Genomic DNA, 15,196 nt, shown 5'->3' with positions numbered 1-15,196 from the left:
AGAACAACAATGGAACAAGATACAATACATACAAGTTATACATTTACGCTCACCGGAAGGGGGTCGGAGTTGTCTTGTAACTTTAACCCACCGATTTATTTGAATGAACTCGGTACATACGAGTTAGCTCTTTTAAATTTCGAAACGTTCAATACGTTACCTAATATCGATTCAACAAACAATATTTTACAATATGAAGATCATATGGGAAATTTTACAGAGAATATTGAAATACCGCTAGGAACATACGATATTAACGATATTAACGAATACGTTAAAAAAACATTAACAGCGAGGAATATTCTCAGCGTGACTACACCGGGTACACAGATACGCATAAGAGGTAATAATAATACGCAACGTGCTGAGATAAAAACAAACCGGCGAATAAATTTTGCTAGCGATAATTCAATCGGTTCCTTACTTGGTTTTAACCCTAAAGTTATACCTAAAAACACGATAACAGAATCGGATCATATCGTGAATATAAATAAAACGAATGCATTACAAATTTATTGTAATTTGAGCTCCGGATCGTATACGAATGGACAACCCATGCACGTGTTGTATCATTTCTTCCCGAACGTACCGGCTGGTTTTAAAATAATAGAAGCTCCGCAACAACCGATTTACTTACCTGTTACAACGAACGTGATTAGTACATTAATAGTACGCATACTTGATCAGGACGGTCAGTTGGTAAACTTCAGAGACGAAGAAGTGACCGTGAGAGTGCACTTGAAATCGGTGTGAGTAGTAGGGTATTTAATATGGGTATAGTGTACGACGTTCGAAGAAAAGCACAGGAAAATCTGGGTGATAGAGTAATGTATAAAACGGTACGAAAGGATGTAAAACCTAACAGTAAGCGAAAATCAACTACCCAGTTAACACGCGTCAATCGTCAGTATTTAAGCAACTTAGGTTTTCAACTACTATAAATGGAGTCCTTAAACGTCACGGAGAAAATAAAAGTAGATAACTCGATTGTAAGTTACGAATATCATTCCCATCAACCGTTTGGTTCTACTAGCTTCGGTAACAATGATGAAATTCGTATAGGCATACCCGAAATAGACAATTACACATTGCCTCATGAAAGTTTTTTGTATGTGGAAGGGAGCGTACGTAAACTGGATGCGAGTGGTAAAGCAACAAAAGATGCTAGTGCAACTGCAAAATTGATAAATAATCCTGTAGCGTTTATGTTCAGTGATATTCGCTATCTTATAAATGGTGTTCAAATAGATGGAGTGAGAAACGTGGGGTTAACATCATGTATGAAAGGATACTTTTCGTATACCCCTCACGATATAATAAAGTTGGCGAACGCAGGTTGGAACATGGGCGAGGATCTGCTAGGTCAAGTGGTCCCAACATCCCCTGTAACGGATGCAATAATGGATAAAAATGGAAATTTTGGATTGAGTGTACCGCTAAAGACATTAATAGGGTTTGCTGAAGATTTTAAAACAATTGTGATGAATGTGAGACAAGAGCTAGTGTTAATTCGTAATAATGATGATAATGATGTGCTTGTGAATACGGTAGAAGAACCGTTACAGTTAAAAATCGATAAAGTTGTGTGGAGAATGCCCCATCTAGCCGTAGGCTTACGAGAACAATTAGCTCTAACAAAAATAGCAGGACGAAATATTGATCTGCAAATACCTTTTCGCAGTTGGGAAGTACATGAATATCCTTCTTTACCTCAAACAACAAAGCATTCATGGGCTGTGAAAACAGCTCCGCAGTTGGAAACACCTAGATTTATAATAATTGGGTTTCAAACAAAGAAGAAAGGAAAACAGTTGGCGAACATGGCAACCTTTGATAATGTAAAACTCACCAATTTGACGGTATTCCTAAACGGTGAACGCTACCCATACGATAATCTGAACGTGGACTTTGATAGTAATCGTGTCGCAGTGTTATATGACATGTATACACGCTTTCAAAAGTCCTACTATGGGAAGGAAGGAGAACCATTACTCACTCCGAAACAATTTATTGAAAATTATCCACTGATTGGAATTGATTGTACATATCAAGCAGAAGCGCTACACAAAAGTGGGGTAGAAATACGGATAGAATTTACGACAAAAAATCCGATTCCTGATGGTACCACAGCATACTGTTTAGTTTTACATGATAAGGCGTTTCAATATTCTCCACTAACAAAAATCGTCAAACAAATGACTTGAGTATGGGGAAAGAAGGGTTGGTAGTGTGTAGTTGGATCGGATCCTGAGCCGCATCGCACCCGTAGCTCATCATCCGAAATGTGAGACTTCTATATTCAGCGTAAACAAAAAAAAAAGTCGTAGAGTATAAGTTGTGCGACAGATTTCTACGGCTGCATAGTATGGATAATCGTGTTGATGTACGGAAGCAAGATGTATTCAAATAAAACTCAATACATAATTCTCGATATACAAGGTTTCATGGTCAACGAAGATCAGTTCGTACCTAAAGAATTAGCATCATGTGATAGTAACAAATGCATAACCCACCACGTTTTTCAACCGAGTAGCAGTATAGCTTCATTACCATCTAAATATAGGAATACTGCAAACTGGTTAATGACACATCATCATTGCATCGACTGGAAAGTTGGTTTTATCCATCCAATGGAATTCGACGCCATAGTCAAATATCTGTGTCGGAATGTCAAGAAAGTGTATGTTAAAGGACCTGAAAAAATTAAATTTTTAAGACATATTATTTCCGCGCCGATATTTGCGTTGGAAGGTAGTATCTATAAACTTGAGATGGGTATACCGAGCTGTGCTTTTCACTCGCGACGAAGAAGTATGTGCGCTCTTTCCAATGTACGCCACTTACAAGAAGTTGTCGAAGAGGGGGTGCAAAACAAGGATGCGAAAGACAGTCGGTGACTATAAAGCAGAGACAAGTCGTAATGGGGGATAGTTAAGAGCTGGTTGCGATGGAACAAGTGTTCACTGTGTTTGGGTGTTGGCCACTTACATCTGTCAAGAAAGTGTACAGCGTAATGAAAAAATATGAACAAGATGCCTCATTTGCGAACATTCCAGCTCGTGATTTAAAATATTTACCAACACAGTATTATTTCGATAAAGTACCATCTATGGAATTACGAAGAATTTGGACCCAACTACCGTTCGCCTACCAGCAATCGAAAATGTTACAAATGAAGTTACCGTGTCTTGAACATTATAATAATGATTGTGCGGAAACTCATTTCGATGGACCACCACCACCTAAAATGCATTGTATTAAATGTACGTTAGAAAAGAAATAAATGTTATTTTTTTATCCATATTGATGAGTTTTATTTAAAGAAACCTCTTCACCTCCCCTTCCCCCTCCCCCCTCCCCCCTCCCCTCCCCCTCCCCTGCCCCACCCCTGCCCCACCCCCCCGCGCGGGCTCAACTACGCTCCGCTTCGCTCCGCTCCGTACCGCGCTTCGCGCGACCGCCCGCGCGGGGGGGTGGGGCAGGGGTGGGGCAGGGGAGGGGGAGGGGAGGGGGAGGGGGGAGGGGGGATTGTAACCCCCCTTGAGTCACGGGCGAAGATAAGGTCCGAACGACCTCGCATTCTCAGACAGTATGACCTCCCCTTGGGCCACAGGCGATAACAAGGAGAAAACCTGGACAACCTCGCATTCCCAGACAGTATGACCTCCCCTTCAGTCACAGGCGATAACAAGGAGAAGACCTAAACGACCTCGCATTCCCAGACAGTTGACCGGACAAATACCTGTTCACTAACCCGTACTTAAAGGTAGTGGAAAGTGGGTTACTCCTCACTCCGTGTACAGCAGTCGCTGAGTGATATAGTAGTGTACAAAAGACGATAATTCCTTAAAAAGTGTGTTTACAATAATAACAGATTTTGTTAAAAACTGTGTTTTTCCGACCACGAAGAAATCGCCTTCTGCTAGAAAACCATTTGAAAAGTAAGTTACATCAATACAATTTTTATCGGTTTTCTTCATGTATGTTTGTGATGATTTCAGGTATTAATTGTTATACGCTGAGAAAAGTGGTTCTTCAGCGCATTGCAAACCTGTCAGACGTGATAGAAAACCATTTGAAAAGTAAGTTACATCAATACAATTTTTATCGGTTTTCTTCATGTATGTTTGTGATGATTTCAGACATTAATTGTTATACGCTGAGAAAAGTGGTTCTTCAGCGGATTGCAAACTTGTCAGACGTGAGCGAACGTATAATTTTAATAAAATAATCCAAATTTTTTGTAACCCTTTTGATTCCTTGAAGTCTTTCCCATTATGCTTCACTTAATTGGTAACAGCCACGCTCGTGCAAGCGATAATACCGATGGTATGACCGACCCACTGGTTGCCGTGCTGCCACGCAATAACGACAGTACGAATGTTGTTGAGTCAAGCCTACCGTCGTTACCATTATATTGCAGCGGCAACTTTGACGGTTTGAGTCGTACCATGCAGGATTTCACTACAGACCCACCACTGTACGAGCAAATAATGAATGAGCTCCGGTCACAGCCAGGGAACGACAATGGTGCGATTGTTACCACCAGTCCAACCTTGTCGTCCTACGGCTTAACTCGCATCAGTATGGAGATACGAGAAGAAGGAACATATCAGGAAGTTGTTGTGCCACCTGAACCTGCTACCAATCAGGCCGACGTGGTACAACCACTTCCAGATATTGTACATACGGATGTCACAAGTCAAGCACCTGCTGAAAACCAGGTGCTTGCGGCACCGTCTGTACCAGCGACGGAAGACGTATCCCAACCCTCCGATAGGATATGTGTTTCGCCTGTCTTCTCGAGTGGACCCATACGGTACACATCCCGCCGTATAAAAAAACGCGTCAACTTGTTGTCAAGGGGTTGCGTGAAACAAACTACCCGCCCAAACCCTTCTCCTGCTTCACAAGACTCCTGTAGATTGCTGCGAAACGCATTAGCCAAACCTCCCCGTAACACACGAAGAGTACCTACACTCGCTACAGTAACCAGACCTGCAACGGTGGTTACATCTCCACCAGAGGTGACCATCGACATCCGTGACAGCCCGCCAACTATCACAACTATCCCACCACAAAATGTGGTGTTCCCACCACCTTTACCTATCCCTACTATCCCGCAGAGGCAAAATCTTCCAGCTGTAAATACCGCACATCCCGACCCATGGGTTGATGCGTTTCTGCATTCAACAACCAACTTGGCAAGCAGTCTTTTGTCCCAAGAGGATTTTTTCATCTTGGGCTTGAAACCTCAATTGCAAACCAAAGTGACGACTTTGGAACATCATAAGCGCCACTTCGTGAACGCGTTGAATGCAGTAAACCAGAATCCCACCGTCTGCTTTGCTGCTTCTTCAAACATCCTTAACATGTACAACACCAAAATTAACCTGTATAAGTCCCTTCTCAGGCTGCTGCCTGACAACGGTTAATAGCGTTTTTTTTTTGAAGCTCGTTCAGTTTTTTTGTCTCTTGCAGTGTTAACGTTGCAGGAGTTGGCTATGGAGAGCGTTAATTCGACGATTTCCCGTAAAGACCGTACGTTGCGGTTAGTAGATGTTTTACCAAAGACTCTACTACTAAACGTAATGTACAGCTGGGACATATGCTTCTGGCGTCGAATATCCCGAAAGGGCGATCGAATCAATCTTGGGGAGGTTTGCTTCCCCACCGTGGAACGCTTTGGAAAGAAAATGTCGCAAGGCACCGTACATAAGTTGTTCCACGGTTCTCCGGTTGATTGGAGTTCAACTTTCGGAGTGGGTCTTCAGTATCAAGCAAGGTATGTTTTTTATGAATCACATTTGGGCAACCTTTGCTATCGTTGTCGACGCCGCCTACACCATATTAGTATAACGAACGTTTTACAACTGGATTGTCGTGTGAAATTGCGCTCGAAAATAAAGTATGCATCTTCTGAACGATTGCAGACTATTATTTTAAATAAAAAATATTGGTGTGCGATGTGTTGTCGTGTGTCTTTGTTTCGAGTCTGTTTTAAACCACAACTTGAGGAGGATCAAAGTACTGAGGAATTGTCGGAGGGATGTCTCAGCAACTAATATGTTGTAGGTGGTTTTTTCAAATTTGTACACCATCCTTGTATGATACTGAAAATCGTTCGAATTGATGATATGACAACAAGTTCGCTTCCTTTTCACCTTTTCCGCTCCCATGCTTTTGTTTATATGTATTATTAATTATTTATTTGAATATTTACCGTATCTACTTATTGTTACCGCTCCCATGCTTTTGTTAATATGTATTATTAATTACTTATTTGAATATTTACCGTATCTACTTATTGTTAATTTAATACTAAGTAGTGTAAATTGTACTGTGACTTACACTGCTTTATTTTGTTTAATCACATAACATCTGTATGTGAATAACCCACTGGTGGTTCTACTACATCAACCATACAGATACTTTTGAAATCATGATAATAAATAATTTTGTAAATTTATGTATACCACGTCTTATTGTAAAATAAATATTGTGTAATATTACGCACGCTTTAAATAACTTTCAAACTCAATGTTAACAGTTTATATAGTTAAAGTGTTGTAAACCATTATTTTGAAACAATGATAATAAATAATCTGCTGAAATTTTTTGTATGCTACATTTTATGATAAAATAAACATTGTTTTCTACTACGACTTCATTTCTTGTTAATCTCCCGTTCAAGTATCACCCGTCAGCATGGTTGAAGACGTTAAGTTTGTTAGCCAACCTTTAACACTACCAATCTGTAATCTTCATAACGACTTCGCTGCAAATAAATTTAAACGACATAGCGAATTATTTGGTGGGGAATGTAAACGTGGTTTGATAATTGGTTCTTCGGGTGCCGGAAAAACAAACGTAATGTTAACTTTATTGACAGCTCTCAACGGGTTGCGCTTTTTGAATGTATATTTGTGCTCTAATTCACTCTACCAAATCAAATACGAATTTCTACGACAATTACTTAAACCTATCCGCTCTTGCGGCTATTATGAATACTCAGATGTCGGACGATTTCTACCACCGTCAAAGGTGAAAGAATATTCAATTATTATTTTTGATGATATTGCTCCTACAGAGCAACAGATTATCAAGGAATATTTTTCATACGGTCGTCATAGAAACGTTGATACTTTTTTACTCGCTCAAAGTTATAGCGCCATTTCCAAGCAGCTTTTACGTGACAATTGCAACCTTTTAGTTTTATTTAAACAAGATCTCACTAACTTGAAACATATTTACAACGATCATTTGCTAGGGGACATTACGTGGGATGATTTTGTCAGAATTTGTCGAACTTGTTGGGATACACCGCACGGTATATTAGTTATTGATTTAGATTGCGATAAAAATAACGGACGCTATCGGAAAGGTTTCGATGAGTACATTATACTGTAAAACCATTGACTTTACGACTGCATGCTCAGTCTCTGTGCGATCATTACACTATCACGTTGAACTATGAATCGTAATGTTGCACAACAGTTAATAGCTGCGCGAGAAGATGTTAAACATAAAATACGCACTTTGAAAGGAGATATAAAACAGAAGCAGTCCATTGCCGAAGCTCAACTCGCTCCACTGAAAGAACCTCTGACAGATATTTCCAAAAAATTACAAACTGTCAATTTATTAGCGCTCGACAATAAATTCGGGATAAAACGTGATTTATTTACCCCGAAAAAGGAGCAGTCACCAGATATCTCAGCCTTACTGGCTGACTTGCAGAAACCTTCTAAAGGACTTAAACTGGAAACTCCTAGAGTGAAACCTAAACGTAGAGTTACGTCAACACCCATTAAACCGGGAGCTAGCATGGATGTTTCACCGGAACTCGCACGGAGTCCGCAATTTCTCAGCGACGAAGAGGTGTTCGAGGGTCGAGATACTACACCTGAGGTTTCTGTTCGTGAGTCAGACACATCTTTAGATGTCTACGAGCGGGACGCTAGGGAGCAGTTGGCGCGCATGAAAGAGAATATGGAGGGAATGATGGAACAGACAGTTATTAGAGAAGCTTTAGGGCAGCTGGACCCCTTACCACGTACCTATGTTACGGGTTTAACAGTAGATGTAAATAACGAGTTCGATCAAACTTACGGTGTTCGTGCACTTACCGATGGATTGTATATCGCAAATCAACCAATAACGTTTGACGGGAAAAACATTTTGGTGGGTGAATTTACTTATACAGGAACACCGGGGTTATACGAGTTGTTATTCAAAAATAAACCGGGTAAATTTACTTTACCAGATGCGAGAAATTACAAAGATATCTTACAACGTTCGAATGTACATAGAAGAGATTATGACGCTTCAAAAAGTATCATAACTGATGATGAAAATGAAAAGTTTGTGAACATAATCAAACCAATTTCCTTGGGTCAAAGACCAAATGTGTACTGGGCTCGATATTGGCCAAAACCTAAAACTGGATCAGGTCACTTAAATAAGTTGTTAGTACCTGCTGCAATTAAAGAGTACGAATACTGGGACGACGTGAACGAATTAGTTGATCGGTTGCGTTTACTACTTGCTTCCGAAGCAGCAGGTCATACTGCTCATCATAACGAAATTATATCCCTCATAGAGGAATTACGGGAAGCGCAAGTCATTCGTTAAGGGTATATAAACTTTTTTCTGTTTCTGTGACGCTTCAGAAGCCAATATGCCTTTAAACCGTTTTGGTGAACATGGTTCTACATCTATCGATAAATTTGGTAAGCATGTTCACCACCATGTTATACAGAACCACATAGCAAGATCCGAAGTTCTACAACCTTCATCAACATTTATTTTAACTTTACGTGGTGATGGAGATGTTGATCCAAAAACAAAACTTTATAAAATCACAAACAAAAGTGGAATTACGGATTACATCAATTCTTTCTACGAAGGTATGATAAAAGATGTTGTAAAGTCCGCTCATGTTCAGTTACTTGTTAACGATATCGTTATTAAGTCGCTCCAGGGAGTCCAACTCAAACGCGGAGATACCATTAAGTGTAAAAATAATGCACCGATAGGAGGACTACCTTTTCTTGTAGAGTTGTTGATTGAAGGGGTTGTAGAGTAATGGTTAGTGTTAAGCGAGATCTCGTTAACGAACTACATGCACCTGCGAGACGACATTATCGGCGACGCCGCGTTCTGCTTCACGGACTATTGGATCTTTATCAAGCTGATTTGGTTGAAATGATCCCATATGCGTCGGTCAATAAAGGTTACAAGTATATACTGACTGTTATCAACGCTTTTTCAAAATACGCATGGGCCTTACCACTCAAAACCAAAACTGGGAAAGAGGTTACTCAAGCTATGAAGGACATTTTGCATAGTAAAAAGAATATTACTCCGAGCAACTTACAAACCGATAATGGGAAAGAGTTTTACAATAGCGATTTTCAAAAATTAATGGAACAACTTAACATTAATCATTACAGCACCTATTCCACTTTAAAAAGCTCGATTATCGAACGGTTTAATAGAACCCTAAAAAATAAAATGTGGAAAGAATTTAGTATGCAAGGAAATTATCGCTGGTTAGACTTACTACCCAAATTACTAAAATCTTACAACAACACAATACATCGCACCATTCACATGAAACCTTCAGCTGTTAATCGACGAAATGAATCTGCTCTGTTAAATACTGTATACAATTCCATTAAAGTTGTCGACCCCAACCACCATAAATTTAATGTGGGGGAACACGTGCGAATTAGCAAGTACAGACACGCTTTTGCTAAAGGTTACCAACCAACTTGGTCCAATGAAATTTTCACCATAGCGACAGTTCAAAATACTAATCCCAGGACTTACCTTATTAAAGATGGTAGAGGAGAACCCATTCTTGGAGCATTTTACGACGAAGAATTACAACGTGTGAAACACCCGGATGTATTTTTAATTGAAAAAGTTCTTCGTCGAAAAGGAAATAAAGTCCGAGTGAAATGGTTGGGAATGGATAGCTCTCATAATTCTTGGATTGCAAAAAAGGATGTATTATAATTTTTACACTAAGAAAATAAAAAACTTTTTTTTAATTTCGTTGATTTTATTTCAAGTAACCTTTTTAACAACCTACTTTCTACTTTATATACAAGTTTTGTGATACAAGCAAGTATTTTTTTTTTTTACAAATTAACTGATCGCAATTTAACTAGCCATACATGTTTACGTTTAACAACTCCAATAAGTTGTCCAAAAGATCTTCCCTGCGTAGATCTTCAATAAGATAGTTTCCCCAAGCTAACGTATGACATCCATCCTCCATCACGTAACGTTTATCGTCATGTGCAGAGAGCGCCACTTTATTCTTTAGTTCTGTATACATCGTGTGATAGGAGGAGCGAAAGACATACATCTTTTTTCGCACAGAACCTCCATCTTCGATAATCCGTTTATATTCTGAAACACTTAAGTTTTTATCGATAACATACTTTTTCACACCCTTGGCACGCTTGACAACTCCTTCCAAAGTGTTAATACAATAAGCTTTAGCTCCTGTACCATAAAACGATGTTAATATCGTATTTGGGTACTCATCTTTCATTTTTCCAACTATCGGCGGCCCTGGAGGAATATTATGTCTGTTGTTTAACTTGTAATTAGAGGTATCGAACATCTCTATATTTTCTTTGATATCCTGGTATACATTCTCAGTAAATATTTCGAGAATTAACGAATCCGTATCTGTATATAACAATAATACGTTTTCACCATATTTCTCTTTTAAAAAATTATAAAAAAAGTTATAAATGACCGCTTTCGACAATTCCAGTACGCTAAACCCTACATACAGAGGTTTGTTATATTTGACCTCCACCTTCTGCATTTCAATGGCTACCAAATTATGGCAGAAAATTTTCGATGACTTGAAAGTCGGCTTTGCGATAAGAGCTTCTGCACCGGGTCTCCTGTAACGATTCTCCCAATGTGACACTAATCGTATATCGACTCTATTTTCAACATTTTCCATCGTTTTCCCATACACGATATTATTCATTTGTTTATAATGATTTTTCCCAAATTCATTCGTAGCATTCATTCGTTTCTCAGAGTTAAAATCGATATATGGTTTCATCCACGGCGATTGTTGAAATTGCAATGCACGGTGTATTTTGGTTAGCTTAAGACCTTTTTTCACACATTCACGTAGGTTTACATAGTGAATTATGTATTTCGATTTATTTTGTAAGTTCGCAATCAACTTAGGATGCTTCGATCCGGGAGCGATTATGTTTTCGGGACAAAACGGTAGATCATCATGCTGGTTGTGTAACCTTTCGGGATACTCCAAATCCACTTCAAAGACATAACCAAGGTGTTCATCATCTAAACACTCCACATCTATATCTGCTATTTCTTGGTTCGACAACCATCGAAAACCGCCTGTTGGTAATTTACAACTCATTGCATACCCATACAAATTGGTAGCATCCAAGTATAGAATATATGATGATGGTTTTTCCGGGTTAAAATCGTCAAGGAACTTGTTGTTTGCTATTGCAGATCGTTTTACACACATACAGAGACCGCCTCTAATTCCTTTCTTAAAAAAGTGTAACATGTCAATGTCTGATAACAATTCTAATTTTACACCTGTCATTTTTAACAGAGCATCCCACCCAAACCCGGGCGCAGTATAATAATGGCAAGGATCCAGATTGTAATTCTCCAAAGATATTGTCCTGAAATTTTCAAAGACGTCAGTCAACATTAACACATCTGACGTCAAATACAGGTCACTGTATTCTCCCAACGTTGTACACTTAAATTTATTCCATACAGTCTGTGCTCTAGAGTATTGTTCCTTTGAAATATTACTTGAACTCAATATGTCGTAAAACTGTGTATGATCAGGCAATTTACTATACTCCAACTTTTCAAACGAATCTACGAACGAATATGGAAATACACCTTTCTGGCGCATCAATCTAAATTCTTCAGAGTCTTTGAATTTTTTTTTCACTTCCACACAATCCTTATCATCCAAATATGAAACCAACTTTTCCAAAGAACTCGCCATAAATCTAAACGAGTCGACGAATCTTATTTTCATAAACACTTTGCGTTTCTTTCCCTTGTTATCGGTTGTTTCTCCGACAACTATTTTTTTGGAAAAAGAAATATATTTTTCTTTGTTTTGTGCTATCACCTCTACTTCCTCCTTGTTTAGGGCAATACTTTTCACAAACATGTGGGCATCGTAATTCGACAGGTTGTGGAAAAACACAGGGATAAACATCGGTAATTTATAATTTATATTGCAGACGGAATGCGCAGGACCCCTATACAATCCTGTCAAGTGATCGTGATCACACACTTTCTCTTCTTTGTTTATTGGTTTATCACAAATGTGACATACGGAACTCAGTTCATGTACAAATTGGTCCAGACAGCTTAGCGGTATCATATCCTTTGTTTGCCTCAAATGTTGTTTATAGATCTCTATTACATCCTTCTCCAATCTTATAATAAATTCCAGAGCAGCGTTTCGCCCTCGGTATATTCGGAATTTCGATAAGTTATCATCGTAAGCACACTTAATGTAGTACGCAAACGCGTATGGTTCGTGTTCAAAACATCGGGCCGTATATGGTTTATTATCATCGTAAACTTTTCCTTCTTCGGGCGTTAAGGGTTTCAGAATCGCCTCGAAATCGGCGTACACCACAAACGGAACTTTCATTTTTTTTTCAAATCCTTCAAATTGTAAAACATTTTCCTTTTCTAGATGTCCGAACTTATTCACTTTTATTTGTTCGCTTGGTACTGTTGCTTTCACTTTTTTACAGTCATCCATCTGATGTCGTACCAACTTGTCTTCAGTTGAAAAGTATTGCAAACAACCCTCACAAATATATCTTTGATGTTCATGAGTCGATGATTGTGTATTTATCAGTCGAGATAAGTTTTTTATCCAACAATAGTGGTTATTCCCGAAATTGTCGCTGACTACTAATAAGTTTACATGACGCTCCCGTTTCTGTTTACATATACATACAGTTACAATATCATCTACCATTTTCTCTCCATTATACCAAGAATTTATACCATAGACGTTAATTGAAATGTTATTTTCTTCCTCAAATTTTGGTATGTCTCTGATGGGTACTGGGAATGTTACGCAGTCAAACTTTAATTCTGTTTCCCTATAATCTGGGTATGATGATATTCTTTGCGGTAAACCTGTGGGTTGGTACAGCGCGGACATCAGTGCCCAAGCAAAGCACTTATTATCGTTATTTTGCACATTTATTACCGCTCTCTTCCCTTTTATGGATGTCGGTAAGTCGATGTAGCTCGATGCTCTTGTAGGATTAAACTTGTTACAGTTCACTTCAAGATATAATATTTCCAACAAGGTCCAACCTGCAGTATTAACGCCTTTAGTTTCGCATTTTACTACTTTTCTATTCTTATACTCTTACCTGAGTCCCGTTCTTGGAATTCCGACATTTTCACCATAATCTCGTCCATAAAGTCCTCGTATGTTTGGTACAAGTCTACGGCTACTGTTATAATTTTATTTTTTGTGTTGAATGATTTGATTTCCACTTCTTCCTTCGTATTTATGAAATACAATCCAAAAATTTCCGTATTCACTTTTAAACTACCATTTACATTCCTCACGGACTGTATCAAACTGATAACTTTTTCTCTAATTCGGTTACTGAATTCCTTCATGTCTACGTACTTCCGTTCATGATCGCTCACTCTAAAACTACATATTTTATCTCCAAATATCGAATCTATTTTTTCTACACCATCATCTATTATTACGAAGGCTTTCTGTTTATGTTTGTTGCTGCGCAGATGTGAGGAATAACATTGTCTGGTTACGTGTTCATCACATATTTCACACACTATAACATCTCCTTGTTGATCCTCTTCCACCTTTCGACGTTTCCCAATACATGCTGTGCGTTGATGTCTCACAAGATTATCTGGTCTAGTAAACTCTTTGTAACACACGTCGCAGGTCAACATGTTCACAACACTCTTACTTCAATACTGTTGAACACGATTTTCTATCTGCTATTTAAAGCATACCTCCTCCGAAGTGGGGTTTTCAATGAACTCACGTCGTGTAACCTTCATTTCAGGTCACGTACAAGGTCAATGTCATGGTCACAATTAAGGTTGACTTCAAGGTCTCCGTTGAGGTCAAAGTAAAGGTCATTGTTCAGGTCAAGGTTACTGATCAAGGTCATGGTCACTAAACGTGATCTTGACCTGAGGTGAGCTCAAAGTAAAGGTCATTGTTTAGGTCTAGGTTACTGGTCAACGACCCCCTTTGCAATAGCCGATTCTGGAACCTCCTCCCAGAACCTCAGGGCAAGGTCAAGGTCAAGGTCACTCAACGTGACCTTGGCCTTGACCTTGACCTGAGGTTCTGAGAGGAGGTTCTAGAATCGGCTTTTATCTACTACTTCTATCACTTTTGGTTCCGGTAATTCTGTCGACCATATATGTGATATTTAGATGCCAAATGTCACATTGGAGCATGTTGGAGATAAAAAACAAAATGTGCCCAAAACGTTATATTATGACGTTATACGCCGTTCTGAGGCATGCTTGAACTTTCTATCACTTTTGGTTCCGATAATTCTGTTGACAATATTTGTGATATTCAGGCGCCAAATGACATCTTGGAGCATGTTGGAGTTAAAAAACAAAATGCGCCCAAAACGTGATATTATGACGTTATACGCTGTTCTGAGCCATGTTTGAACTTTCTATCACTTTTGGTTCCGGTAATTCTGTCGACCATATATGTGATATTTAGATGCCAAATGTCACATTGGAGCATGTTGGAGATAAAAAACAAAATATGCCCAAAACGTTATATTATGACGTTATACGCCGTTCTGAGACATGTTTGAACTTTCTATCACTTTTGGTTCCGGTAATTCTGTTGACCATTTTTGGGATATTCAGGCGCCAAATGACATCTTGGAGCACGTTTGAGATAAAAAACAAAATGCGCCCAAAGCGTGATATTATGACGTTATACGCCGTTCTGAGCCATGTTTGAACTTTCTATCACTTTTGGTTCCGATAATTCTGTTGAACATATTTGTGATATTCAGGCGCCAAATGACATCTTGGAGCATGTTGGAGATAAAAAACAAAATGCGCATAAAACGTGATATTATGACGTTATACGCCGTTCTGA

At 38.9% G+C, this 15,196-nt stretch overlaps 3 protein-coding genes across 5 annotated transcripts; 2 read left to right on the top strand and 1 right to left on the bottom strand.

Annotated features, from left to right (window-relative positions):
* The first annotated feature begins 941 nt into the window (after positions 1–941).
* LOC139432112 (uncharacterized) lies at positions 942–2,204 on the top strand. The gene has a single exon (XM_071200455.1). The coding sequence runs from the start codon at positions 942–944 to the stop codon at positions 2,202–2,204; it is 1,263 nt and encodes a 420-aa protein (XP_071056556.1).
* Positions 2,205–3,523: 1,319 nt separating this feature from the next.
* LOC139431921 (uncharacterized) lies at positions 3,524–6,665 on the top strand. Of its 3 annotated transcripts, XM_071200191.1 has the most exons (3): positions 3,524–3,941; positions 4,002–4,082; positions 4,143–6,665. In XM_071200191.1, the coding sequence occupies exon 3, from the start codon at positions 4,278–4,280 to the stop codon at positions 5,433–5,435; it is 1,158 nt and encodes a 385-aa protein (XP_071056292.1). In that variant the 5' UTR covers positions 3,524–3,941; positions 4,002–4,082; positions 4,143–4,277; the 3' UTR covers positions 5,436–6,665. The 3 variants fall into 3 exon arrangements, with proteins under 3 accessions (XP_071056292.1, XP_071056293.1, XP_071056291.1); XM_071200192.1 differs by lacking the exon at positions 4,002–4,082; XM_071200190.1 differs by having other exon boundaries at positions 4,002–6,665.
* A 3,509-nt stretch (positions 6,666–10,174) lies between these two features.
* Positions 10,175–14,355, bottom strand: LOC139432111 (uncharacterized). The gene is made up of 2 exons (XM_071200454.1): positions 13,449–14,355; positions 10,175–13,389 (listed from the first exon to the last, which is right to left on the bottom strand). The coding sequence occupies exons 1-2, from the start codon at positions 14,005–14,007 to the stop codon at positions 10,175–10,177; spliced, it is 3,774 nt and encodes a 1,257-aa protein (XP_071056555.1). The 5' UTR covers positions 14,008–14,355.
* Between the last annotated feature and the right edge of the window lie 841 nt (positions 14,356–15,196).

Source organism: Onthophagus taurus, chromosome 11, assembly GCF_036711975.1.
Source record: "Onthophagus taurus isolate NC chromosome 11, IU_Otau_3.0, whole genome shotgun sequence".
Taxonomy (NCBI): domain Eukaryota; kingdom Metazoa; phylum Arthropoda; class Insecta; order Coleoptera; family Scarabaeidae; genus Onthophagus; species Onthophagus taurus.
Note: the sequence above shows the minus strand (reverse complement) of the source record. Positions and strands in the feature narration are given on the sequence as shown.

Bases quoted from the DNA above. Each gene is read 5' to 3' on its own strand.
- LOC139431921 (XM_071200192.1), top strand. From the start codon at position 4,278: ATGCTTCACTTAATTGGTAACAGCCACGCTCGTGCAAGCGATAATACC.
- LOC139432111 (XM_071200454.1), bottom strand. From the start codon at position 14,007: ATGTTGACCTGCGACGTGTGTTACAAAGAGTTTACTAGACCAGATAAT. The intron at 13,390-13,448 runs GTAAGAGTATAA...TTAATACTGCAG, and splicing joins ATTCCAAGAACGGGACTCAG to GTTGGACCTTGTTGGAAATA.
- LOC139432112 (XM_071200455.1), top strand. From the start codon at position 942: ATGGAGTCCTTAAACGTCACGGAGAAAATAAAAGTAGATAACTCGATT.